At 33.4% G+C, this 27,738-nt stretch overlaps 1 protein-coding gene across 1 annotated transcript; it reads right to left on the bottom strand.

The window, feature by feature from the left end:
* Window positions 1-325: 325 nt before the first annotated feature.
* LOC124374110 (centrosomal protein of 152 kDa-like) lies at window positions 326-27,256 on the bottom strand (the record flags this gene model as incomplete). Its single annotated transcript, XM_046832406.1, has 13 exons — window positions 27,035-27,256; window positions 26,363-26,602; window positions 24,614-24,830; window positions 23,799-23,920; window positions 18,574-18,890; window positions 17,812-18,059; window positions 17,476-17,570; window positions 17,019-17,232; window positions 15,244-15,338; window positions 14,804-15,010; window positions 8,645-8,843; window positions 3,052-3,233; window positions 326-454 (listed from the first exon to the last, which is right to left on the bottom strand). Coding segments are annotated over exons 1-13 (2,457 nt in total), but the record flags the coding sequence as incomplete, so codon positions are not given.
* Between the last annotated feature and the right edge of the window lie 482 nt (window positions 27,257-27,738).

Below are 27,738 nucleotides of genomic sequence, written 5' to 3' on the forward strand. Positions count from 1 at the left end.
TCTAATCATTTTTGTCACATTCAAATTGAATATGCTGGAGAAGAACTAATTATTAACAGGATGTTTCCAATGGACTTCTCTCTGTTGAAAAATCTATCAACAATAGACTGTTGTAATTTAAATAAACAATACAAATTTTAATAAAACCCCTAAATTAATTGTCAGATACTTGATTTTGAAAACCAGTGTTGTGTATACAGCCATTGATTAGTAACATATAGCTTCTTTTAACAAAAATGTTACACTATTCACAAGTGCATACTTGGGTACACATGTATGTCAGATACATAACAAAGTTGTTTTAAAATCCAGGCAAATAACATACTTCTTCAGCCCATTGCACCATCATCTGCGCAGCTATTTCCTTCTCAGCCTCCATCTCTCTGTTCAGTGCTACCAACTTCTCCCTCCACTCATCTTCCAGGCTGACCAATCTCTTCTGAAGATTCTCCACCTGTCCATCACACAAAATTCTTTACAAAAATCTGTCAGATTATTACCAGTTTTAAAAAAACCACCAATAATTAATTTTACTTTGAATTCAATTTATTTTTTATACATTAACTCTCAATAATGATTTGGTACAATTTCCAATTATCATATAACTTGTGACTGGAGGTGGTGCCAACATAATACCTAAATATTCCATCCCATCTAGATTACTAACTAAATAGGAAAGCATGGTAATTTTCAGAAAAAAACAAGGCAGACGAGGTAAAAAAAATAACTGTTAATCATGTCATAAACAGTTCATAGATTATTTTGATACAATACTTACGGTATTATTGAGTTTTCCCCATAACAACAATGTTAACCCTAATCTTTTTATGCCTTTTGCCTTTTATCATAGCATTATGGGATATCTCTCATTTTAAAGTATAACTAATAAGCATTCAAACGCTTTTTTTTAATTGTATGCTTTTTGAACATTTAAACGATGAATTACAAAAATATTTTACAACCTCTAAACATACCAAAAAACTAAAAAGTATTTGAATGTGTAAATTAATAACTTTAAAACGAGACAAATCCCATAACTCTACGACTAAAAATAAGATTGTAAAGTGCATGAGGTCTAACACTATTCTTATATGGCTAAAACCAAGATGGCCTCCAATACAAATGGCTTATGTTAAAAAACTAATTGTAATGCAGTTCTTTTTTTATTCATTTGCTGAGTCATTGGCACTTCAGATGCAAATTGTGGACCATCATGGATAGTAATTTTTGTGATACATTTATTTACATTTCCAGATCTTAACCCTTTGAGTGCCACAGCGTCGCTAATTTTGATGTTTTGTATTTCAATAATATTTTGTATTGTACAAGATTATTTTGGCCAAATAACCAGACAGCTGTATTCAATAGGTTCCAAACTATTGATAAATAAGAGTTTTATGTTGTTTCTCTAACATTTTATCTGTGAAACTTACGTTGTTTGGGTACTTATCAAGAGGACACTATTTTTGGATGAGTTTCCCATATCGGGGACAAAATAAATTATTGTAAGAAAAATAACAGTCTTTCTTTTTATACTATTTTGGAATTGACAAGTTATATTGCCACAGTCAATGAAAACAAAAACCAAAAAGAACAACGTTTTATTATTTGAAAATGTCAGGTCATTTGTGTGTCTATTTGGAGGCAATTTGGCAATAGGAAGAATGACTTATCGAGTATTTTTCGATTAATTATGGAAGAAGGAACATATAATCAAGTTTATTTTGGTCCCTGATAAGGAAAACTTGTCTAAAAATAATGGGCTGCCATGATACTGAAGTACAGTTATGCGATGATTTTGTCTTCCAGTCACATGACAGCGGACGGACGAGTACCGTGTTGCGTAACGGCCTTTCTTGTTGTTTATGTGCCGATGGCCAAGCATTTGAGTACATACAAACCAAACTAGTAACTTATACAGTGTTTTTACCGTATTTCTTTACAAAAGTAATGAACTCAAAGGGACATTTGAGTTGTGTCCAAGCGAAAAACGTGAATTTTTTAGTGTAAATATATTAGGGTTATTATTTAGTAAATGTAAACTTGTATGTAAATATGTTCGCAAATATTTGTCTTAACATTTACTAATCAATATTTATTTGTGTTATATTGATGTTTTATTATTTTTGTTGTGAAAACTACACTATTACTATTTATTGTCTAAACTGTGACAATTGAAGTACAATTTATAAAATTTCAGTACTGGGGAGCATTTTTGTTTATACATGTAATGCCATGTTTTTTTAAATTCTAGAATAATATATTATACATGGGTTTTATTTATAATTATATGGCCTTTATCATGGTATAAAGAAAAAAAATATATTAAAAAAATACCGTGTACACTAAAATTAAATCGAAACTTAACTTTTTATAAAAAAGTAAAACACTTTTTTATAAATACTAACACTTTTATACTTCTATAAATCAAATTTTGTATGTAATGATATGTGTCATATTTTGCATTTAATTAGAAAAAAAACAACACCAAACTTATGAAAATCCGTAGGGTAGTTATTTTACAACAGCTTTTTTTCCCAAAAGCTTACAAATATGCCAAAAACAGCCTGGCACTTTATGCACAATGCCTTGGGAAAATACCTGTGGCACTCAAAGGGTTTTTAATACATTCTAAACGTTGTGGTGTCAAACGTTTTAAGAGAAAGGTAATTATATAAAAATGATAGGATGATAATGAATAAGTTCATTCTGTAGGTTTGGATTAAATCATATTTTAAACTATGTATAGCCACTTCTTAGATATAAAAAGTAGCCTTTCAGCAGTATCTGTACATCCAGTTCCAGTATTCCTACCATATTTTAAAGTTATTTGGAATATATGGATGATTAATTATTGTTGACTCAAAATAATTGAAATTCCTAAGATTATAAGAAAATAATCTGAATCGGTAATTAAATTTTAAAATTGATAGTTACATTAGCATTTTAAATTTTAACCATTTTCCTCTCTTAGAAAGACAAAGTAGTATGATATTTCATAACTAATCTGGGTTCACTTTCTATAGCTCCAAAATAATAATGTAAACTTACCAGACAATTTTTCTCCAGTAGCGATTTTTGCAGGTTCTCAACAACATTAGAAACCTCGTCCACATACTTTGCCTCCAATTTTTTCACTTCCTCTGCAAAGAACTTGACCGTCAGTTGCTTGGTGTGCTCCTCCACTGCCTGGAGCTGCTGCTTGTGCTCCTGTACCAGTGCCATCCTCTCATCTGCAGAGCACAATCTCTCAGTTTATGCACTAGTTATTTCGTACCACCACTATAATATAAAACTGACTGTTCTGTCCCACTCACCCCATGACTGACACTACGTACTAAGCACTTCCCAATGAGCTAGACATCAGAAATCTGACACAAAAATGTGTCTTAAACATACAACACTGAAAACAATCCAAACTTCATTCACTTTTTGATTTTGAGGGTACTATGGCAGGGGGGGGTAAACATTCCAATCTACTTATTAAGTCCAAAGAACTGAAAAAGTAGTGTTTTCAATCCATGTGAAGTATACCTTCCAGCTCATTTGAAGAAAATAGGTTTTATGTGTAGCTATCATGAAAAATCAGATTGAAGATGCAATTAACTCTTTCTTGACTTTCGGGAAGGCCCATGCTAGCTCAAACTCCTGGCTGGACCCAGGTACACAATTACCTACAGTATCGTGATAGAATTTATAATTACTGTGGGATTTAGTTCCATCATTGACAACCAGTCTTGTTCCTTGATATGTGCTGCTACCTCTTGATGTTTTTCGAAACTATTTGATAAGGCTTTCATTGCTAAATAAATAATCCAAACTCAGCTGGTGGCACAACTGGCTACTCACAAGTAACTTTTGCCATATGCGAATAATCTGTTATAAGCATTGTTTATCTTGCTTTTTACTATATTATTGTTTGTTAACCTCTATTTTAGTTCTCTTAATAATTTTTCCTTGATAAAGATTGAAAAAGACGTCACTAGTTTGAATATAAAAACCATGTAAACAACGATGAAACTTTGCCTTCCAGTTTTGAGTAATTCAAATATTGATAGTTTGATTGATGAAGATGTTTGATCTGATTCTTTTCATCCAACTAGAGTGTTCCACCTAAATATAGAAACTATAAAGCACTAGTAATAGAAGTTTCTGGTTAATATTTTACAATTTGGTAACTAAAATCATAAAAATGGAAAAATTTTTATTCTGGAATAGAATCTTTTTATAATAATAATAATAAGACCTCTGATTCAGGCAGAACTTGAATCTATACTATCTTTAACCTACACCGAGAACCTAACCTTGACCTACAGACACAAACACTTCCTAATGGCCTGAGATTTATTTCACTTTAAAAAATAGGCAAAATGTGTAAGGTGTCATAATATGTGCAGTATAATAAATATATTTAAAATGTTGACTTTTTAAATAACCAAATACAACTTCAACTCTGAACAATTCTTATTCAACTGTTATTACTCTAATATTTCTTTAATACTTTTGAAGACAGCATGTACATTTGAATATAGTTTTGCAACTCTTGTCAAACTAAGCTTCTCACCATGGGATATTCTTTGTCAGACAACAGACAATAGACAATCTTTCTTTATTTACACAATCATTAGAGATCAGTATTGGCGTCAAAACAATGTTACATTAAAATGAAGTTCTATCTTGCGAGTGTTATCTTTAAGTCTTCCACTCCATGAATTCCTTTTCGCTATAGAAGGGATGATCTTCAAGCCATCGAAGGAGTTTTCCCTTGAAGGTCTTTTCCCGTGTCTTGTTTTGATGTGGTCTGGCAGGTTGTTGAAATACCGTGCTCCCCTGAAGGTTGGCTTCCTTTCAGAAAAGCTCAGGTGATGTGCTGGAAGTGAGAAATCTGAGGCATTTCTGGTGTTATATTGGTGATAATCTCCAAGTTTTGGCTTGTTTGATGAGATTACTAGTAGAATTACCTCGCTTATGTAAAGTGCAGGTACTGTAAGTATTTTTTGTGCTCCTGGAATGCTCTTCGACAGCTGCTTTGAAATCCCAAGGCCTGTTAAGCATCTTATTGTTTTTCTTCTGCTAGCAAGAAAACTCCATGTTGGAGCTAGTAGTTCCACCCCATGCTGCTATGCCATATCTAACATGTGCAAGAGCAAAGTAGGTAATTCTTGCTGCAGATGTTCCGCATATTTCTTTTATCCTTCTTATGACATAGGTGCCCGATGCAAGTCTCTTGCACAGCACATCAACATGAGCCTTCCAAATTGAGGTTCATGTCAAGATTAATACCTAAATATTTTAAATTATCTTGTACTTTTAAGTCAGGTATCCCATTCTGTGTGTTTTCTCTTGCGCTATACGTCATCTGTACAGTTTTACTCTCATTCAAAGCTAGGTCGTTTGTCCTACAGTACTGTTTTGCTGAGTTGAGGATGGTTCGTGTATCTATTTCAAGTTGATTTTTATTTTTGTTAGCTAATGTTAGAACAGTATCTGCATACATTATTGTTTGGCAGAGGTTGGTCAGGTACTGAGGTAGGTCGTTTGTAAGCAAAGAGGAAAAGGACAGGTCCAAGCACTGTCCCTTGTGGTACTCCTCTATTGACCTGAAGTGGGGTTGAGTGAACCTTGGTAGTTGTTCCGTTCAGGTTGTGTTTTAGTTCCACTAAACTGCTGTCTTCCACTGAGGAAGGTCCTGAACCAGTTAGCTGATGTTCCTTTGATTCCCAGGTTGGTGTAGTTTTTCTAGAACAATGAGTGGGTCTATGCAGTCGAATGCTTTACTAAAATCTAGGAACAAGCTGGTAACAGTTTTTTCCACTTTCAATTTGGTCAATGATATACTCAACTAACTGTACGATGGCTGTTGTGGTAGATCGGCCCTTCAGGTATCTCCATGTTGGTTTCAGTCAACAGATTTGTTATTGCTTAAGTAATTAAGAAGTCTTGTTAGGATAACCTTTTCAATTATTTTTAGAAAATGTTGGAATAAGTGATATGGGAACGATAGCTGGTTGCTTCTGTGGTTGGGCCATTTTTATACTTAGGATAAATTTTTGAAATTTTCAGTTGTCTGGGAAGATGCCTTCTTGTAGTGACTTATTAATGATGTGTGTGAAAGGGTACAATGATTTCCTCTTTACAGCTTTTTATGAGTTTTTGAGGATATATCATCCAGACCTGCCGATGTTTTTTTGCTTCATACTATCTATAATGGCAAGTACTTCTTTCTGTGTTGATGGTGAAAAGGAGCTGGTTTTTTGTTGAGAATGTTGTGCTGTGATTGTTTTGCAAGTTTTGAGGTGTTTCTGTTTAAGTGTTTCATCAGCAATATTGGCAAAGAAGTAATTGAGATGGTTGGCAACTTTACTGGGATTTTCTGTGAATTTCCCATCTATATTGAGAGCAAGTTTGTTGCTAGATATCGTTTTAGCTGCTCTTTCTTTGTTAATTACTTCCCCAAAGTGCTTTTGATTTGTTGCCAGATTCTTCTATATGCTGACCTTACTTGCTGTTTTCTTTAAAGATTTTAAATTTCATATCATATACTTTCTTTCTCTCAGCTGTTTCCTTCTTGTCATTTTCCAATCCTGTGCACAATTCCCTTTCAAGTGCTTTGATGTAATTTTTGTCTTAGATGTTCTGTTTCTTGGTCCCATAGAAAATGGTTCTGTTTTCTTTTAGCTCTTTTAAGCACAAGAGGACAGGCGGAATTTAAATTTGTTTGCATATTTCATTGAAAGTGCTGTAAAGCCTCATTAGTATTTTGCATTCTTAGGACTGTACTCCAATTCTGCTGTTTCAAGAGTGATTTTAAGTTTTCCAATGTTGCGGTTACTAAAGATTCGGGTTTTTTCTTTTGGAGTTTTTAATAGAGGGTCTTAGAAAGGTATACAGTAGCTGTTTGTGCCTTATGGTCTGATAGGCCGGTTTGTATCACCTGTGTTTCAAGGTGGTTCTCCTCAAAATTTAGCGCAGACCCAGTCTATGGAGGTTGGCAGATGTTGGTGTGATTCTTGTTGGGGGGAAGGTCAAGTCGCTTAATATTGTAGCATGCTAGGAGGTCATTAAGCTTGGATTTTTCATTACTTTCTGTAATGTTGTTGACATTAATTTCTTCCATGATTAGCAACTTTTTTCTTTCTCTAATGCTTTATCCAGAATGTTACTAAGAATATCAGTTGCTTCATTTATATTTGAGCCCTGGTGGGTCTGTAGACACCTAAAACGAGTAAATCTTTTTTTTCCATTTTTTATCTGAAAAAGCGCTGCTTCACATATTAGTTCTGAATCATCGCCACTGGTGTCCATGAGTTTGACTTGGTCAGCTAGTTCTTTTTTCACATAAGCAGCTACTCCACCTTTAAGATGACTTTTCCTGGCAAAACCTCCCACCAGTGAGTAGTCGGGCCAATCTGGTATTTTTCAGATTTGCTTGTGTGAGTCCATGTTCTGTTAAGATGACAAGATCTGGTTTAATTTTCATGCAAGAAATGGCTTATTTGTTCAATTTTTATTCGATATTCTATCTATGTTTTGGTGAACTATTTTTATATGTTTTGTATTTTTATTTTTGTGCCTGACTTGAAATAGATCTATAGTCTGTCGGTCTTTTTTCTGCGGCTCTTCCTCCATTGAGATGGCTCTAAAAAATTATTGTTTTGGATGTTTGTGTGGTTTTGTATTTCTTGATGTCCCTTATTCCTTTGATCTATTGATATGTCCTGTGATTGCATTATAGGATTCAGTTTTTTGTTGAAGGGAGTTTGTCTGGCTCTCCCTATGTCTTGTTCAGGTGTTTTTGTCCGTCCTGAGGTAAGATATTGTGATTTCAGTTTTTTTGTTTGAGGGAGTTTGGCTGGCTCTCCCTGTGTCATTTTTAAAGTGTTTGTCCGTCCTGAGGTAGGATGTTACAATTCCAGTTTTTTTGTTTGAGGGAGTTTGGGCTAGCTCTCCCTATGTCTTGATCAGGCATTTGTCCATCTTGGGGTAAGATTTGCAGTTCAGTTTTTTGTTCAAGGGAGTTTGACTGGCTCTCCCTATGTCATTTTCATGATGAAAGGGTGGAGAAGAAGCCTTTACCTAAATTTTTTAGGTGTTTTTTTCCATTTTGTCAAAAAACTTGCTGAAAGTTTCATCTTTGGTCAGTTTATAGGCGGTGCAAGGAGGTTGGGGTTGCGGTTTTCTCCTGGAGTTCTTTGGACAATGATTTATTAGTATTTTCGTCTGCTGGGGGTGTGCAAGGCTGTATATGGTCCGACCCCAGTGGTGTTTGTTTGTTTCGTGTGTTGTATGCAGAGTTGATGAAGGTTTCTTGATTTCTGCAGTTTTAGTCTATGTTTTTGTCGCTTGGGGATTTTTTCAACATCAACGGTTGTGTATGGTGAGTTTTTACTTCTGAGGATTTGATTACTTCTTCAGTTTGGATTTCTGCAATTTTCAAATCCAGAAATATCCGTCAGATTGAGATTTAAATCTTCAGACAGTTTAAAAGATAGTTGGCTTGTTTATATGAATGTTTTCTAGGCCACTGAACTTGCAGACTAGGTAAATAAGTTAACAGTTGTAAAATACTACACTACCTCACACAAAACAACTATGTAGTAGATAACAATACAAAAAAGGCTAATGCACAGTAACGCCAACTCACTATTGTATTCCTCCCTGAGTTTCCTGAGGGCCTGTCGATGTCCTTGCTCCATGTCCACCAGGACTCTGTTGTACTCCTCCTGACAACGAATCAGTTCTCTCTGCTGTTTCTCCTCCTCCTCATCCTCTGTTTCCGTGGCAACGGTCACCGTGGCCGGGGCCCGCTTACGACTCTCTATTAGCTTCATTATCTGAGCCTCCTGACAAATAACAGACAATTGAACCTCAGACAGTCAAAGAAAGATTTTTTGTCTCAGTAAGATTACTTTACAAAATAGCACTAAGACATGTTCATACCGTTAAGATTTAACATAAAACTATAGCATTCAAGAATTTTCAAAATGATAAATTGTTTTTAATATACAAGTTAAAATATACCATAATATTTTTTTCTGATTTGTGTTCGAAACGTAATAATACAGTGGAGGCTTCTAATTAGTATTAAAATAATTTCTGTAGTCTTTACAAAATCTGAAACTTCTATGAACTGAATTTTTGTGATTTAAATCTTATCAATTACCAGTCACAATATTTTAAGCACTACACAGAATGAAGAATTCTTTTAGGGTAAAAATCTGAATCAAACAGGCCAGTTATTGAAGTTGTTTCTCACTTTTTAACAGTAACCCTACAATTTTCACAAAGAAACTGTGTCAATTTAATTATAATAATAAGAAAATTCCAAATTCTGTTGCATCAGATGTTTCAAAAAACTCAACAAGAATATTAATTAAAGGCCACTATTGAAATACAGACACAATGGATGGTAAAGTATATCTTGTAAGTACAAGACGAAGAGTGTGATATGACACAATATACTGGTGATATAAAGTAACATCAAAGTACACAAAATAACATATAAAGTAACTTTCAGATGGACTGGATCCTGAACTGACAAGCTCTATAATGTGGTGTCTAATTTAAGTAATTACATAAAATTTTAGTTTTCCATTGGTTTATAATTCTGTGTTTTTGTGAAGATTTTACTATAGTGACATTCTTGAGGACATGGACTTGGACTGTAAGACTATTTTTAATTGAAGTTTTAAAATTGTATAATCTTCTCATAACATAACCTCACTCTTATTATTAAAAAAACTTAATTGTATTGATTTCATCACATAATCTCAATAGTTCGAAAGATTAACAGCGGCATTTGAAGTTTGGCAGATATTAACTAACAATAACATTTTGGAAAGCCCAGTGACTGTTTTAAGACAAGAAAACTCTTTTTCTCTTGCCAGTTGTATAAACTGAACTATCAGTGTTTAGTTTAGTTAACAACTGATTAGTATCAAGTAGCTCATTTAATAAGGTGACTGGCTCCTAATGTGGCAGATCCGGGTTCAAATCCCATTAGTGACATATACTTTTTGCAACCTCAGTTCTTAAATTTATTAGTAATCTTGTCTGAACGTAATAATAATTTTTATTTTATTTTAATCTTTTATCTGACTGCTATTTGACTTATTTAACTAATTGTTATATTTGTGTATTTTTATTATTTTAATGTTAAATGTTTTGTATGTATGCATTGTAATTATTATTGTTGTAAATTTTATTGTCACCTTTTATGCTTTTAAACTTATCTGGCTTACAACTTTTGTATTTTAATATTTATTAATTTTAATATTTATTTATTTTAATATACAGCACATGTGCTCACTGCTAGTAGCACACCAATTACTGAAGGACCTTAATACCTTTATTTATTGGATTTTAATCAATCTGCCCCACCTCTAATCAAGATGGCAACAAACAATAATTCTCTATATCAAGTTGGCACATTAAAGGTTAACCCCTACTGGCCAGCACAAATAAAAGAAATTACAGAAAACAACAAAACTATGAAATACACAGTTACATTTTTTGGGGAAGACACCACCGCCATTATCAGACAAAATGACATATGCCTATACACAGAATACAAGCACATACATGGAAAACAAAAAACCAACAATTTCAAAAACAAAAAATTTAATGAAGCCCGAGTAATGGCGGAGTCTGTCTCACAGGACCTCCCTCAAAACTAAACCCCATATAAACAGCAACTCTGAACTTAACCCCTTAAGCAACTCACTCCAAGAACTCGAAAAAAGTCTGACAGAATGTGACACACAGAGTAGCGAGGAAAGCTTGATAGTAGCCGCCAAAATCGGATCCGCTTTACTCCAGGAAAACAACTACTTAAAAAATGAAAATCGTAGACTCCAAGACAAACTGAATAGTCTAGAAGCCAAAGTAGAGGAGTTAGAAAACTGCGAAGGAAAGTATGTCTCACATATGGAAAGGCTCCAAGAAAAGGTATCCGAGCTCGAAGCACAGTTGACCAAGGAAAAACTGTATGTGGTTGAAGTACAAACTATTTTTGAGGACCATGACGGGAAACAGATCGAACTTATTAAAGACTATGAAAATAAGATTGAAGAGTTAGAGAGTAAAATTATGACACTGCAGCAACAGACACCTGAAAAAACTGACAGGAGGTTCAGGACTGCAGGAACTCAAACATTGGCCCCTTACTATCAAACAAATAATACCTTCCCCTCAGTTCTCTTGGAAATGGGACTCTTAAAAAACAGCCATAATGCCATGGAAGAAAAGTTTAAAAGTCTGGAAGCAATAATAAAGAACCTAACACTTATGAAAAATGCAGAGGAATGTATGTATCGTTCAAAAACCCCTCACACAAACATAAAAGATACCACAATAATGCAAGAAAACCAGTTGTCAATAAGAAAGAAGAGAACAAACTCAGTGTCTCCCTTCAAGTGCAAAAGATGAAAGCCGCTACTTCCCATGCAGAAAACCTTACTGAAGGCCAAACCTCCAAGACAATCACAACTCCCCCCCCCCCCAATAAACATAAAAGAACCATACGTGTCAACATGACCTTCAAGAACCGGGAAAGAACCCCCAATAACTGCAAGAATACGACCCGTTGACGAAGACCTGGAGGATTTTTTCAGGAAACACATTGATTTCTACACAAAAATAAACCACTCCTTTAATAAACCAACTAGCCTGCATTCCAATCTTCAAGCTAAAGACTAGCATAAACTAGCATAAAGACTTCAAGTCTACTGGACACCATGTCAACTATCCCAGCACATCCACCTATTTTTTAGAGACAAGCCAGCCTCAAAACAAACCAGATTAAGTATCCTTCACCAAAATATCCAGGGTGTCTCTAATAAAATAGACAGACTCCTCCATCTAATAGAAGATACCAGTCCTGAAATTATAATCTTGACAGAGCATGGCCTTAAGCAAGAACAAATCGTAGGATGTTGCCACATTCCCAACTACAGTTTAAAGGCTCATTTCAGCAGGAAAACACACAAACAAGACGGTGTGTAGCTATCTATGTTAATCAAACCTTACAAGAATATTCAGAATCCATTGACATACACCAGTACTGTGAAGAAATCGCATGTGAACTTGCTCTGATAAAGATCAAGGTAGACAGAAGAATTATTCATGTAATGGGAGTGTACAGATCACCAGCAGGGAACTTGGATGATGGGTTAAACATACTCTCACAAGTAATTGAGGAAACAAAAACTGAGAACTTACCATTAGTTCTTATGGGTGACATCAACATTGACAGCATCAACCCTGACATAAAGACAATTAAACTGAATGAAGTTTTAGCTCTCCATAATTTGACAAGGGTGGACTTACCTCCTACTAGAATAACAACTCACTCTGAAACATCCATAGACTGTATTTGTACTAACCTTGACTCGACAGATGTTGATGCAAGTGTAATAAATGCTGGCCTCTCAGACCACACAGCCCAAATGTGCAATATAACTTACCCGGAGAAACCACAAAGACCACAAATACTTTACCGATGCCTAAATCGACGAAATCTTGACACGTTGAAAGCTTTACTTCAAGAAGAGGACTGGCAACCTGTCATCTATGCCCCGACAGCAGAAGAAGCATATAATATTTTTAGCGCTAAACTGTCCCTATCCTTCAACACGGCCTGCCCTAAAATAAGGAAAAGGCAAAAAACACAGACTTAAACCCAAACACTTCGCAGATGCAGATGCTTAAAAACTAAAAAACAGTTACCTAAATCAGTATGAAGTAACAGGAGACCCTAACGACAAGAGACAAGCCGCTGAAGTGAAAAAAACATATGACTTGAGGCTCAAGTCATTAAGAAAGGAGGCATCTAAAAATTACATTAATGATTCTGACAACAAGTCCAAGGCTATTTGGGATGTTATAAACAATGTAAGAGTTAAGAAAAAACAGTCACATGAAATAAATCTCCAAATAGAAGGTGAAATAGTCCAAGATGCAGGAAAAATTGCAGACCACCTAAACAAATTCTTCACCAGCATCGCGGAAGAAACCTTAAAAAGTAATAAAAAGAGATCAAATGCAATAACCCATTCACAAAAAACATTAAATCACACATTCTCAACCCTGCCTGACACTACTGACCAAGAAATTAAAGAAATAGTAAAACATCTCAAACCAAAAAGTTCTTCCGGCAATGATGAAATATCACCAAAACTTTTAAAGCACTGTATCAATGAACTTAGCACACCACTGGTAGTTATATTCAATAAATCGTTTGATCAAGGACTTTTTCCATCAGGAATGAAAATCTCCAAGGTGTATCCAAAACTCAAAAAGGGTTGCCCAGCCACTGCTAGCAACTATCGACCGATCTCCCTAATATCAACATTTTCAAAGCTATGTGAAAGAATAGTCCTTAAAAGACTCCTGACATACTGCAACGAAAACTGTCTCCTCACAAACGCATAGCATGGCTTTATTAAGGGCAAGTCAACAACAACAGCCATGATTAAACTCATAGAATCTGTTATTGACGACCTCGAACAGCGAAAACTTTCTACTGCACTTTTTTTAGACTTTTCAAAGGCATTCGACTGCTTGAGCCATGACCTCATTATAACAAAACTGGGAGCCTTAGGCATATCAGGGAAAGCCAAAGACTGGTTCAAAAGCTACCTAACTGGACGACACCAACTGGTGGAGCTCAAGCACACAGAAAATGGCATTACCAAACATGTACAATCAAATACATTGCCAGTAACCCGTGGCGTACCTCAATGCTCTGTGCTGGGCCCAGTCCTCTTCATTTTATTCACTAATGACATGCCCCAACTTCTTCAGGACCACTGTCTTACCATCATGTATGCGGATGATACGACACTGTTACTAAATGACAAAACAACTGATAAATTAGCCGTTACCGCATACATAGCTCTTAACATGGCCTATCAGTACTGCCATAACAATGACCTGGTCGTCAACCCTACAAAAACTAACCAAGTTGGATTTGGGCACCGAAACGAAGATGTACCACAGATACCAGGCGTCACCTTGGAAAGCCAAGTGAAATTTCTAGGCATAACTCTAGACAACATGATATGCTGGACCCCACACATAGAAAATCTTTGTAAAAAATTAAACACTAGTGTCTATGCAATTAAACAAATTAAGGCCATTAGTGACCTAGCAACAGCAAGAACTGCATATTTTGCACTCTTCGAAACACACTTAAGGTATGGCCTTGCCGTCTGGGGTGCAGCTTCTGCATAAAACATCGAGAAAATCCTGGTCATTCAAAAAAAGGCAGTCAGAACTTTAGCCGGACTGCAACGACTTGACAGCTGCAGGGAAGCATTTAAATCATTAAATATCTTAACGATTGTTGGACTCTACATCAAAGAAGTTGTGATGTACGTGGATGGAGAAGCTCTCTTGAGAGGATCGGATCTACACACCTACTGCACACGTAATGCCAACCTCTACAACCTCCCAGCACATCGCCTCACTCAATATGAGAAAAAAACCACATATAAAGGTGCTAAATTCTTCAACCGTCTACCAAGGGACATAAGAACAGGAAGTGGAAGCAAGCTGAAATCAAGACTTCACAGCTGGTTGGCCGAACGTCCATTTTACTCCATCAACGAGTTCCTTCAACATGACTAAAACGATCCCAAAGAACGCTTTATCTGTTAAAACATTTCACTGTCTCATTTACAAATGTATAATTTGTTTCTCTATGTGATTTGAATTATGACTATGTATAATTGACACCATTTCTGTTCTCAATGAACATGTTATTAAAGGATGTTTTGATTTGATTTGATAACATTAACTATACCTTTTCATCACACTTGGTCTTCAGCATGTCCCTGTCTTGGCGCAAACTTTTCATCTCTGTCTCGAACTGAGTTCGAGCATTCTTCTCCAGCTGAATCAGCCGTTCTCGTGAGTCTCTGAGCTCCTCACGAGCAGAGCTGATCTCGAGCGTGTGCCGGGCCGACATGGCTGACAAATCCTCCCGTAGCCTCTCACACTCTGCTGACAGCTGTTGATACAGACATTACAACATGTAGAGTAAAGAACTTACTGAAAAATATTTCTGAAATGTACATGGAAGTTTAATAGAAAGGATAATTCAGTCTCAGTCAAAGAGAACGAAGAACATCTAATACTTTACTGCAACAAAATACTTTTGAGCATTAAATAAAAACATAAATTCTGCTTTTAACTTACATATTTTATGAGTTGAAAATTTTCGCTGACTAAAAATATACTCACTTGGCTTTCTCTCCTTTGTGATGTATTGATAAGCAGTTCGGCTTTCTGCAATTCTGTTCTGAGCCTGAGAATTTCTGCATTCAGTTTGTCATTTTCTGAAAAATTAGATGTGATTGTTTTAGAACGTTACAAGGCTTTTACAGGTATATAAACATTTATTGTAACTTAAAATATTTCACTGCCATCTACAAAATCACCTCACAATGAAATGAAAAACAACAAAATTAATAATAACCACAGTGTAAATAAACAATTCAGCACAATAATGCAAACTGAAATAATATTTCTGATATACTACATAAAAGAATAAAAAATATAAATATAAAGAGTAAAAGCACACAAAAGTAATATAAAATAAAATACAGAAGTCTCACTAAAACATGTGTTTAACAGTTCAATCTGATGGCCAGACTTAGTACTGCCATTTACGGAACATATGCAACACAAAGTAGATTCCTTTGAGAGGTGATTGCATCTTTGGTGCTGGCTGACTTGACCAAGGCTTTTGGTTGTCTCACACAAGATCTTCTGTGTAGATTTGCCAAACTGGGTATTTTTGGCAAAGTACACACTTTATGCTTCAACCTTATCTACAGAAGAAAGTACAGGTTTTCGCAGTGGGAAAGCAACAATTTTGCCTTTGTCTGTGCGTTCCTCAAGGAGTAAGTTTAGTTCCTTTTTTTTCTTTTTTTTACCCTAATAAATAACCTGGAGCTAAGAGGAATGCTGTTCTGCTGTTTACAAATGATTCAACATTTTTCTGCAGAGGTGAGACACTCGAAGAATCAATCGGCCTTGCGAATTGGCTTTTTCAAAAGGCAGTGGACTGGTTCTCTGTGAATAAACTTTGTCTTTACAGAGAGAAAACTCAATGTATCATACACAGCCAGAAAATATAGATACTGAAGTCAACGTTAAGATCCTAGGTTTTACTATTGTTCCACAACTAACGTGGACAGACCACATCAACAATGTTTGTAACTGTTTGCGAGAGTTACCTTTCTTTTCAAACGATTAAACAACAAGTTATGAGAGCAGCATGATTATGCATTGTTGCTCTGCGATCATGCGCACAAGAAGTACTGCATATTATTACATCTCCCAGTTATCGGGGACCACTGCGTCTCCAATCTTTTAGGGACTAGGAATTCAAACAGTTTTTGGCCAGTATATTCTTTGTGACCTGATGTATATAAGAAAAACTTTAGATTCTTTTCAATGTAGAGCTGAAATTCACCTCTAAAATCTTAACAGGAGGAATAATATGAATATAACTTACTGCAAACTCAGAGCATGAGACTGCTTTCCTGCTCTGGCATTCAGTAAGTTCACAAGGTAACCAGAATCTGTCAAATGTTTGGAAGAGAGTACTTTTGAATCATAGATAGAATTGTGGCTGGTCTCAAAATGATTTTATTCCCTTGAAAAATATTTTAGTTGTTTAACTATGGAGAGGGGAACTTAACTCTTGTTTAGTATCACCATCTTGCCAGTTCTTCAAATTAGTGATGATTTAATCTATGTAGCTTGCCTGGTCCAGGACATAGTATTCAAGTACTTACAAATTTTGTTGACTTAGTCCTAGTTATTAATCTAATTAAGACTGCTGCATTTTGATTGACGTTGGCACATCGCTAATCAAAACATAGACCATATAATCTAGATTAAAAAAAACCTTTTAACAAAAAAAGAATAATATTTATTAAAATACAGACCAAAATGCAGAATGATATGATATTGGCTCATTGACTAAAGGTGTGAAACAGAGAACCAACCTTCCTTAGCCACAACATGGCTGGCAGCAGTTTCTGCTGTCTTCTGCTCAGTGAGCTTGTGAGCTAGATGATCTCGCATCTCTTGTAGCTCTGCAGCGAGCCGATCCTTGTCTGCAGTCACCTGTTCCAGCTTACGTGCTGAGTTAATCTCAACTGTAAGCCGTGCTGACATGACTGAGAGTTCTTCACGCAACCGCTTACACTCTGCTGACAGCTATTGGGAAAGCATAAAATGCTTAAAATGATAGATACTTGTACAATTTGTAGGGCAGTATGGGAAACTAGAAAAAAGAAGTTAAAGACTGGAAAAATCAAAACCAACTAGCCTTCATAGAAGTATTAACAATTTTATATCATATTGTAATCAATCTATGTAAAAGTGATATGTTATTAAAGACAAGATAAGACATTTTAAATTAATATCAGTCCTTACTTAGGAATATTTAAATACACTCACTTGGTTTTCATTCCTTCTTGATGAATTTATCTGCAGCTCAGCTTTGTCCAGTTCTGTTTTAAGTTGAAGGATTTCTGCAATCTGTTCTTCATTTTCTGAAAGCATTTATCAGTAAATATTTCAATAACTTTAAATTCCTGGGTTTTTAATGCTTTATGGAAAATAGATTTAAATTTTATATTATTTTAATACCAACATTTTGTAATTAGTTAAATCTACTAATTTTAATATAAAATTCTGCAAAGAAATCTATTACTGAACAACATTTAAGTTGTAAAACAGGATGTCCTCTTTAAAGTCAACTAAGAACAAATTAGAACTAAATTGAGAACCTACCATTCTTGTTCCCAGTCTGGTTCCTGATCTTGGAAGTCTCCCTCTCGTTGAGTCTGCGAGCTAATTGGTCCCGCATCACAGTTAACTCCTCTAACTCTTTAGTCAGCTGTTCCTTTTTCTCAGTCACTTGTCCGAGCTCCGCAGTTCTTTCCTGCAGGGAAAGAGCGAGCTGCTCCTTGGCCGTGCATACACTCAAGTACATCTCCTTCACCTCACTCAATTCTTTCAAGCTCTGTTCCAGCCGAATACTGAAAAATTCTTTCTTAATTTTTTTAACCAATAAAGAATTGTTAAAATAATAAAACTCATATAAAGACAATTTTTTTATTGATAACCTCTTTAACATTTTCTCTCATAAAAATAATGATTTAAATAGTAAATGTAGTAATAATAAAAATAATTATTATATTTTTTCATTTTAGTGTGCCTCTACAGTTTCAAAAGTTTCCTTGAATAAATATGAGTGTTTATTTTATTTCCTGAGTTTTATTTTTGTGATTCCAAAATAAGGATTCACAATAATAATATTTTGTGGTTAAACTTAAAATCAACAATAAGAATTTGAATGGGAATCATGTTTTCTCTGAAATGGTACTTGATGAATTATATATGACACTTTTTTACTAGAAATACTGATAACAATCCTAAAAACTCTGAGCTAAACAACATCAAAGTCAAGTTTTAGAATCTTGAATTGAGTTAGTGGTTTGTTTAAATATCCAAAAGAAAAAACACACTTAAATAACGATAATGTTTTCCCACCTGTATTCCTTGACACGTAATTCAGCTTTTTCTTCAATTTCGTTCTTGACTGTAGCCACTGTCTGATCATGAAACTTCAAATACTCTTTGTTGTAGTCCGAAATTTCTCTCTTCTTGTCTGCCTCAAAATCTTTCTTCAAGTCTTCTAACTCCTGCTGCACTGCAAGTTTCTCTCTCTCCATAACCACTTTCTCCTTGCGAAGTTCAGCTATGACAGTGTTCAAGTTGGAAATTTCTTCTGATCTGTCACAAGAGTCTATCTTTTGCTGTTCACTCTTGAGGCATTTAAACTCAGCCTTCATCTTATTGAGTTGGTCCTGGAAAAGTAAAATTAGATATCAATGTTAACTGTTACCGCTACTATCATTTTCCGGTTCAACAATGTTGTCAACACTGTTTGAACTTGCTTTGAATGTTTTTTTAGTTTATGCTACGTCTTCAAATTTTATTTCATTTTCAACACTTCGCTAACCAAGGAGGGAAATAAATGACATGCATAAAATAGCACCAAAAGCCAAGAACGTACATAGTTAGGCAAAATTATAAAATATTATTTATTTTCTCTTTGACACACATCTCATTAATGTTTACTTTTACAATAATGTTTTATGTTTTACATTTATATATGAGGCCAGATATTAGCCCGTCTCTTGTTTATTGTCTACTATGAAACCAACAATGTCTACATGCACAATCTGTCAGGTGTTGATCACTTTTTAATTTCATTAAACCAGCTGAATTAGAAGAACAAGCTACTGATTTTTTACTAAACTAATTATTAAGACAAACAAATATTTATAAATACAATTTTTAATGAATTCTATAAGAAAATAACCAAGTTATGTCTCACGTAAGATTGTTTAAGTTAATTTAAAATCTAAGTATCTTTTACAATAAAACTTATGAAATGTATAATTTAGTTTAACCCTTTCAGTGCCAGACATTATCCTTAGAGTAAGTGCATGAAATGCCAGGTATAGCTCCATGTGTAGAAGAAAGAAGTGCCAAGCAATAATTGGCAATTTTTAGCTGTTCACAAAAATAATCATCTAGATTAATTATTTATTGATGAAAATTATTACTTTTTTGTTTTGTTTATCAATAATTGCTGTAAATATAAACGCCTAAAATAATTTTGCCAAATATGCATAACTAAAAAATAAAACAAGAAAAAATTACTTACATAGTATTTTATGATGGATTTTTCAGCTTAGTGTAAAAACACAATAAGTGAAAAATTACTCATGTTGTAAGTAGAGTTATTTGTTTTAACTTCAAAATAGTTTTAAAAATACATCCCAAAAATTAATCCTTTATCTTCAAAAAAGTTTTTACGGTCAGTTTTTAAAATATTGCAAATTTTGATGTTTTGCATATTTCACTGAAAACTTTGTTGCACTTAAAAGAAGTGTAAAAGAAAAAGAAAATAAGTAAGAAGAAGTGTAAAAGAATAAAAGAAGTGTAACAGACATAGAGTGTAAATAAAACTGTACTAACTGTCTTAAATTGAAAAATACACAATAAAAGACACAGGCCTATTATAGCGTACATCAAGTGTTTGGAAAACCATAACACTAATCCGATAAAAATACTTTTGACAATTTTTTAAGGATTGGTCATTTATATATATATATATATATATATATATATATATATATATATATATATATAATATATTGGCGGAGCAAGTACTTTTTGTGATTCAATGTGTATTGAAATTATATATATATATATATATATATATAAATGACACCCATTCAACCACATCTAGTAATTTTAAGAATTTTTTACACATCCTTATAGTTGGATGATAGCTCTTCTTCCACATATCATTGTAGTCATTATAGTCAGACTTTGGCACTAAAAGGGTTAATTGGACTGTATTTTAAATAATAAGACAAATTTTGAATTACTGGTTAACATTATGTAACTGTGTTAAGTTTGTACAATGTACCCTAAATATTGTTTATAATGGAATACAATAGTTTCAAGTAAAAGCGAAAGTATTTGAAGTATTCATACCAAAATTTTATTCTCTATAGTTTGAAACAATGTTAAAACTAAAATGTAAACAATCAACGTTACCTACCAAGCTGTGTCATGGGTTACCATGGCAAACAACTACAAACAACTGTTTATTGATTAGTGATCTAACTAACAGGGTCAAATGTTTTTTTTCTGCATCACCAATGTGGTAACAGCTGCTTTAATTATTTCTTTGTCACCCACCTATCATGGAATAAAAAGGGCCCAAATAAACCAGGGGTCCCTATCACATAACATCTATTTAAGGGGGCAACACACTGTTAGATTATAATTCACCCATTCAACTCTTGAAGAAAATGAATTCTTAAATCAGACTGAATAAAATTGCATCTTGCTCATTACTAGTCTATTGAAGAAGTATTTATTGAGACCCGTTCTCTACCGGTAGCTGCAATTAAATTGGCAAAAATGCAAGACTGGTAAAAGCTTTCTAAAGCAAAAACCCTTAAAAAAACAAGCATTAATTTTTTATCACTGTCTTTACAATAAATCTTCATCCAATATACTAAATACGAAATTTGTAATAAAATTATTAATTTTGTTAATATTTGTACATATTTTTTTTAAACAAACATTTATGTTATTTTTTATTTATTTTTTTGATTTTTGACTCTACTTTTGCCTAGAATATTACTACGGTTATTACATAAATATTATATATAATAAGCTTAACCCTTTTAAACCCCGGCCATTCAATCAAGTGATGTGCCAGAAATCCCAAGCCATTTTCAGACAAAATGTAAGGGTTTTGTAAAAAATTCATAACTCAGTTATTTATTAAGATATTTAGGTAATTCTTTTTTTTTTACTTCTTTATACATGTAGCTTACAGAAATATACAAATAAAATTATTATTTTGAAAGAACATTTTTTTACATACATATACATATATAAAAAATAAATAAAAATGAAAACATTTCAAGTTTGATCATGGAAACCATATAGATAAAAAAATATTTGACACAAAAATACCCATTTACTTTATGATATATTTAATCCTTAATAAAAGGAAACAAAAATTATAGGCCTACCTTATTTACAAGTGGAGTAACATCAATTTTTGTAAAGCCGTGTACATTTTTCTTTTTGCCATTTCTGGGCAAGGCAATGTAACAAGACCTTTGAAATTCACAGTACTTAAAATAAACATAAAACCAAAGTTATTTCTGACAAAATAACTAAAAATGTTCATAATCTAAATTTTAAAAAAATTTTAAAACAATATTTACATCACTACAAAATGTTTTAGCACTTGTGGTCACCAAAACAATTGGGGTCACTAATTGCATCCACACCATTTGCAACTAGGTTACTAATTAGTGTATTTTCACTTACGGGAGACTTTGAACGATGTCTTTTACTCATTTTGAAATCAAACAAATAATAAACTAAACTTTAACTGCCGTACTTTACACTGCTTTAACCTAAAACAGTGAAGAAAACGGAATATTCACAACCACGTGGTATACAGCTGTCTGCAACAAGCGTGAGCAGTCAGTCGAGACAAACTGCAATTGCTCAGTCACAGACTGACAAAATACGAAGTCAAACCATTACAAACTAATATATTTCGATGCAAAATATACAATACTAGCGGGCCGGCGCGCTTTGTGCTGCGCATTTCAATAATTTTTTGCAAAAGTTTGCCCGCGGCTTTTCGCACGCAATTTCCCGTTGAAAACCAGTACACTATATTCACTTATTCTTTTTCTATCACATTCTAAACATTGCTGAGATTAATTGATAGTCGTTCCATCGTGAGCCTCTTGGGCGTATTATGAAGGTATGTACCAATATTCCTGCCTCTATCTAGCTGTTACCCACGGCTTCGCACGCAAATTCTTAAGAACCGAAGTCCTTATATTACTAGTACATTTTTTTTTTTACTATAATAAATTTTTAGATTAAATTAGTTATATCTCCGATGCCACGATTGAGCTTGCTTTGTTGTCTCGATCGAGAGAATATGTACACACGGAGTTTTGAGAACCATACTTCTGTCAAAAAAAACAAACTAAGGTTGATTTTATAACATTCTTTATATTTGTAGCCAACGTAAGATAGTAATTATGATATCTGCATTACTCTTCTGATCAAGCTATGAGCATGGTTTATATTAAATAAAATATTGCAGTTAAAGGTTGAATTTTTACGTCAAAATTTGAATTGTATTATCTGGATAGTAAAAGTCTATGTTTAACAGTGATTGCAAAAACAGTTTAAACAAAATTTGTTGTCGTTTCTCTTAAGCTTACTCTATGCTTTATTAAAAACTATAAGTGTAATATACTGTTTACAAAGAACAGCTGATTTAAAATTTGAAAAGACGTTAACATATGTTTGCTGCAATGCATTTTCTTATGGGTATTTCTTGTAACCAGTGGGGCGGAATCCTGAATCGGGAAAGGGATGGGCATAGCTTATAAACCTTCTCCGTGGAAAAATACATATACGTTACAAATTTTTCAAATCATGATCGGTACCAATAGTTCACGATTCCCATAAAGGACAAACATACAAACATTCATTTTTATATATATAGATGTACAATTGGAAAAAATTCATATTTTGACATTCCAGTTCTTCATCCTCGCACAAACCCTGAATTGGCAAATGATTTTTGAGAATGGGAAATAATTACGTCTTCCTCAGTTCCATCACTATCACTGATATTAGAATTGCACTTATAATCACTGTCTAATAACAAAGCAACAGAATCCCACAGTTTTTTACACTCATTGTGAATAATTTCACAACTAAACAAAAAACAAACACCTAACCTTGCATTTAGCAGCTGACAAATGAAAACAATGACAAAACATTCCCACAAACAAGTAGTCAATTCAGTGCTGTCAGTAACAAAACAAAATGAAATGCAGTTTGAATGTTATAGATAGATGACGTTCCTGATGTTCCATCAAAGCTCTAGAAACGTACAGATTATCCTTGCAATAAATGTTATTTCCACAGCTTCCAACACTATTCACTGCAACTGTATGATCCTAATCAAACTGTGGTGGCATACTTTGTATAGCTTCAGTGCCAAAACATAAAAGTATCAAACAAGAATCTTAGACTTGATAATTACATCAAACTTACACAGTGCAACGGGGTTACTAGTTTTCCTAATTAAAAGTTTTCTATTTTAATACAAAATCATTTTAAACTTTTTTACTCACATTAAGTGTCTCAAATTGAGCTACGTAGACACGTTCCTGTTTGACCAACTCCTGTACTTGGTCTTCCTTTTCATTGACAATCTGGGTTAACCTCTGAATTTCTGCTCGTTTCGCTTTCTGGTCTGCACAAACACGCCATCTTATGATACAAACTAATCTAAGGAAGATTCAAAAAGGCAAAAAATTTTCTTCCAATTTTATTTAAACCCTTTAACAATGATTCAGTGATATTCTGCATGAAAGGAAACAAACGAATATTTCTCATATGACCAAACGATAGCTATAATAGTGATTTACATAGGATCCAGATTCCCCTAACTCCCAATTAACTAAGAACAATAAATCCAAATTACAATTATTTTCAATTTTTTAATTTTCGAGAACTTAAAACAAATTTTACAACTTTTTGGGCTACATGAAATATTGTGGTAATATAATAAAAGAATGACTTTATTATGGTTGCCACCATCTTTAAATGGAGCCAATAATGGTAAATGATTTCATGTATTTTGATCATTACAATGTAAAAAAACTGCACATACAATGTGCGATGAAAAGCTGATCAGACTAGCTGATCATAATCACTAAAACTATCTTACAAAAAAATGTTTTAAACCAAACAAAATATTGAAGTGGTTGATCTGATTCTTAGGCCTTCCTCGGCTTGAAAAAGAAAATGACATAGGTGATAGATAAACAAACTCTGTGACTTTATGTATTCTTTCTGTCCCAAATACTTAAAAAGAAGAGAGAGATAAATAGATATCCATTTTTTAAAACAGTTCATTAAGAAACTGATAATTAAATATACTCACTAAGAAATGATCTATTGAGTTCAGCCTTCAGCTTGCAGATAGTGTCAGTCTGGTTGAGGTTGGTGCGGCCGAGCTGCTGCGACTGCGACGTGCGGGTGCTCATGCCCAGTTGCACAATAGAGTCCGACTCCTCACTGGAACTGTTGCTCTGAGGCAGGTTCAGTCTTGACACGGTCTCGTACTGGGCGAGTTCTGAACGCATCATGTTGCACTCAATCTGTCCAACATTTCAGCTATTTTACGAGTACCACAGCAAATTAAGTGCTAGTTGAGAGAAGACTATTTACATTACAATTAAATTACAAAAAAATATATATGTATATATACACACAGAAGTACGGTTTGATATCAGCTATATAAAACAGTTTAAATTTGTTTACCAGAATGTACAAAGTTTTAAATAAATAAAACAAACTACAGGTTCTATCATGTAATAAAACAACAGAAAATAGCAAAAAACTAAAATATTGTTCTTTTATTCCCTGTTATACTAATGCATGGTTCAGTATTAAGTAAACAACATTTTTTTCTTGAAACTATCATTGTTTAAACATTAGAATGGTAGTTTAAAGAAAATAGAAAAGAAAGAAAATAGTCTTTAAACATTTAAAATGTATTTATTATAATTTCATAACACATTTATAACAATTTTCTATATCATATAATACAAAATGGTGGATATTTTAAAGAATGATGTTTAAAATTTTGAATTTCAACATAAACATGAACAAATATTCAAATATATTTGTTTCATATACCATTGTTATGAAAACATAGTAATTTCAGACAAAAATTATAAAATGTAGATAATTGTATTATAACTTCCCTTAAGAACTAACTGTACTACTGGCAGTTATCTTTATTTTAGCCCTGTAAGAACAATGTGAACCTCAAACATTTTTATGAACATACCCTTTAGTTGCAGAACTATGGGAGGTGTCTAATTTCAAACATAAGATTAATACACACCCCAAATCTCAAACTTTTTATACTTCATCGTTTGAATGCATTACTTTTTAAAAAGCACGAACTTTACAAGAAAAACTAAAAAATAAATAAAAGTGTTTGAAGTTGATCATCGATCAAATAGCTAAATTATCTTTCATTCCAGCTGGTTTTAAATTCTAAATTTATTGAATACTTTTGGATTCATAAGGACAAGGTACTGTTAATCTACTTTTAGCAGTCGAATCTGGTGTTTACATGAATTTTTATTCTACATAATTATAATACAATATATTTCCCAATCCATTATTTATTCACCATTTATTCACTTATTTTTATGTAGCATTGAAACATCCACTTTACTAAACATGGTACTGTTATCCTTTTTTATAAATAATCAATTACCAGTTAAGAAAACCGGAAATACAAATTTGAAAACCCAGTATTTAATAAATAATTGCATTTAATTCCTAATAATGAAGCATTTGAACCAACTTATGGAATGGTAACACTTGCCTCATAACAATATATAAATAAATAAATAAAATAAAAATACATAAATAATATAAATTATGCAAACAACATGCTATATTATATATAAATACATCATATTATTTTGGTTTTGTATCGTAGGAAAACTTTAATGTATTCAAGATGAGAGTAAGTGGTAAGTGAGCACAAGAATCCAAAAAATATTGTACATTCTATTATTTTGTTGGATTACCTTCACTAAAGTAAGGCTGCTAATCAGATCCAGTCTGATTGTGCAGGTTGTAACTAACGTTTACCGATAATTCAACACACCTGTAGAGTCCTTACAGTCTCATTGAGTCGATCTTTTTCCCGTGCAACCTCGTCCAGCTGGTTCTGCAGCCGAACATTTTCTACACTAACATTGGCAGCCATCAGTTGGCGACACTGGGCCTGGCTTTCGTCCAGTTGCCGAGACAGTTGGTTGATAGTGTTTCCCTTATCAACCAGCAGCATCTCATGTTCCCTCTGCAACTCGGCCATCCTCTTTTCCAGCCCACTGCAGTCTTCCTCCTACAAACATTTTTTTATATTTTTCTTATTATATAAATCCACAGACTATTTGAAAAATGTAACAATAGTTACGTGTATAACAATATATATCCAAGTTTTACTATTTTAATGAATGAGTTCTTCAATGTGTGATTTTTAGATGACTTACCACCAAAAATTCTCCACTTCACAACAATGTAAGTTATGATTTAATTTTTTAAATATAGCAAACATAGTAGTACTTAAACAAAACCTCAGCACAATCGACTACATTGCAGTATTGTATGCAAATGGAGGAGCAAAAAGGCAATGGAAAAGGCAAATGGAAAACAAATTTAATTAAGATTAGACTTTTAGAAACTGTTAATTAAATCATAAGTTGGCAAAAAGATTTAATGATTAATTTTTAAAAAAACCATTAGAACCATTTATCCTGATGATAGTAGAGTTTACCTTTTGAAGCAGTTTTTTGTTGAGATTTTCAATCTGCTTCTGCAGCATGACAACATCCTGTTGGTGCTTGTTCTTCAATTCTTTCACCATCATGTCCTGCTGCTTTGCCAGGTTTTTACTGGGATCACACCGTTCCATCATAGCTATCCTCTCCTCCAACTCCTGTATCTGTATCCTCCCAAGCTCCTCCATCTCATCACTCTAGAAACACAAGTTGCTTAGTTAAACACCAAATTTACTTGCTTTTTTGAAAATAGATTCTTTAATCAGTTGTCATTGATAGCTTACAAATTAAACTTTCTGTGATATTGAATCAATAAATATGCTTTCTAAATTTTGTATCTTATTTATTCCATTACATCTCTCAAAAGTGTATTGTTCTTATTGCATGTTATTTTTATTATAATCTAACTAAACTATTTGAAAGATTTTACAAGTAAGAGATGTTGTATTTTGGTAATAGAGCAACATTTGCCATTTTTAAATGATCAAGAAGTATTTTACAAAACAGGCAGTTGTAATCAAGGGTTGACAGTAATTCTATAGTAGAAAACAAACTCAAGGTAAAGGGAGTGTATTACGAATTTAAAAATTGTCAATATAAATCAATTATGAATTTAAAAGTGAATTGACTATAATTATTGGGATGTAAGAAGTTAAATTTCACAAGCATAGAAAAATATTCAAAATCTCAAGAATAATTT

The sequence above is a fragment of the Homalodisca vitripennis genome, unplaced genomic scaffold, assembly GCF_021130785.1.
Source record: "Homalodisca vitripennis isolate AUS2020 unplaced genomic scaffold, UT_GWSS_2.1 ScUCBcl_7309;HRSCAF=14942, whole genome shotgun sequence".
Lineage (NCBI taxonomy): Eukaryota > Metazoa > Arthropoda > Insecta > Hemiptera > Cicadellidae > Homalodisca > Homalodisca vitripennis.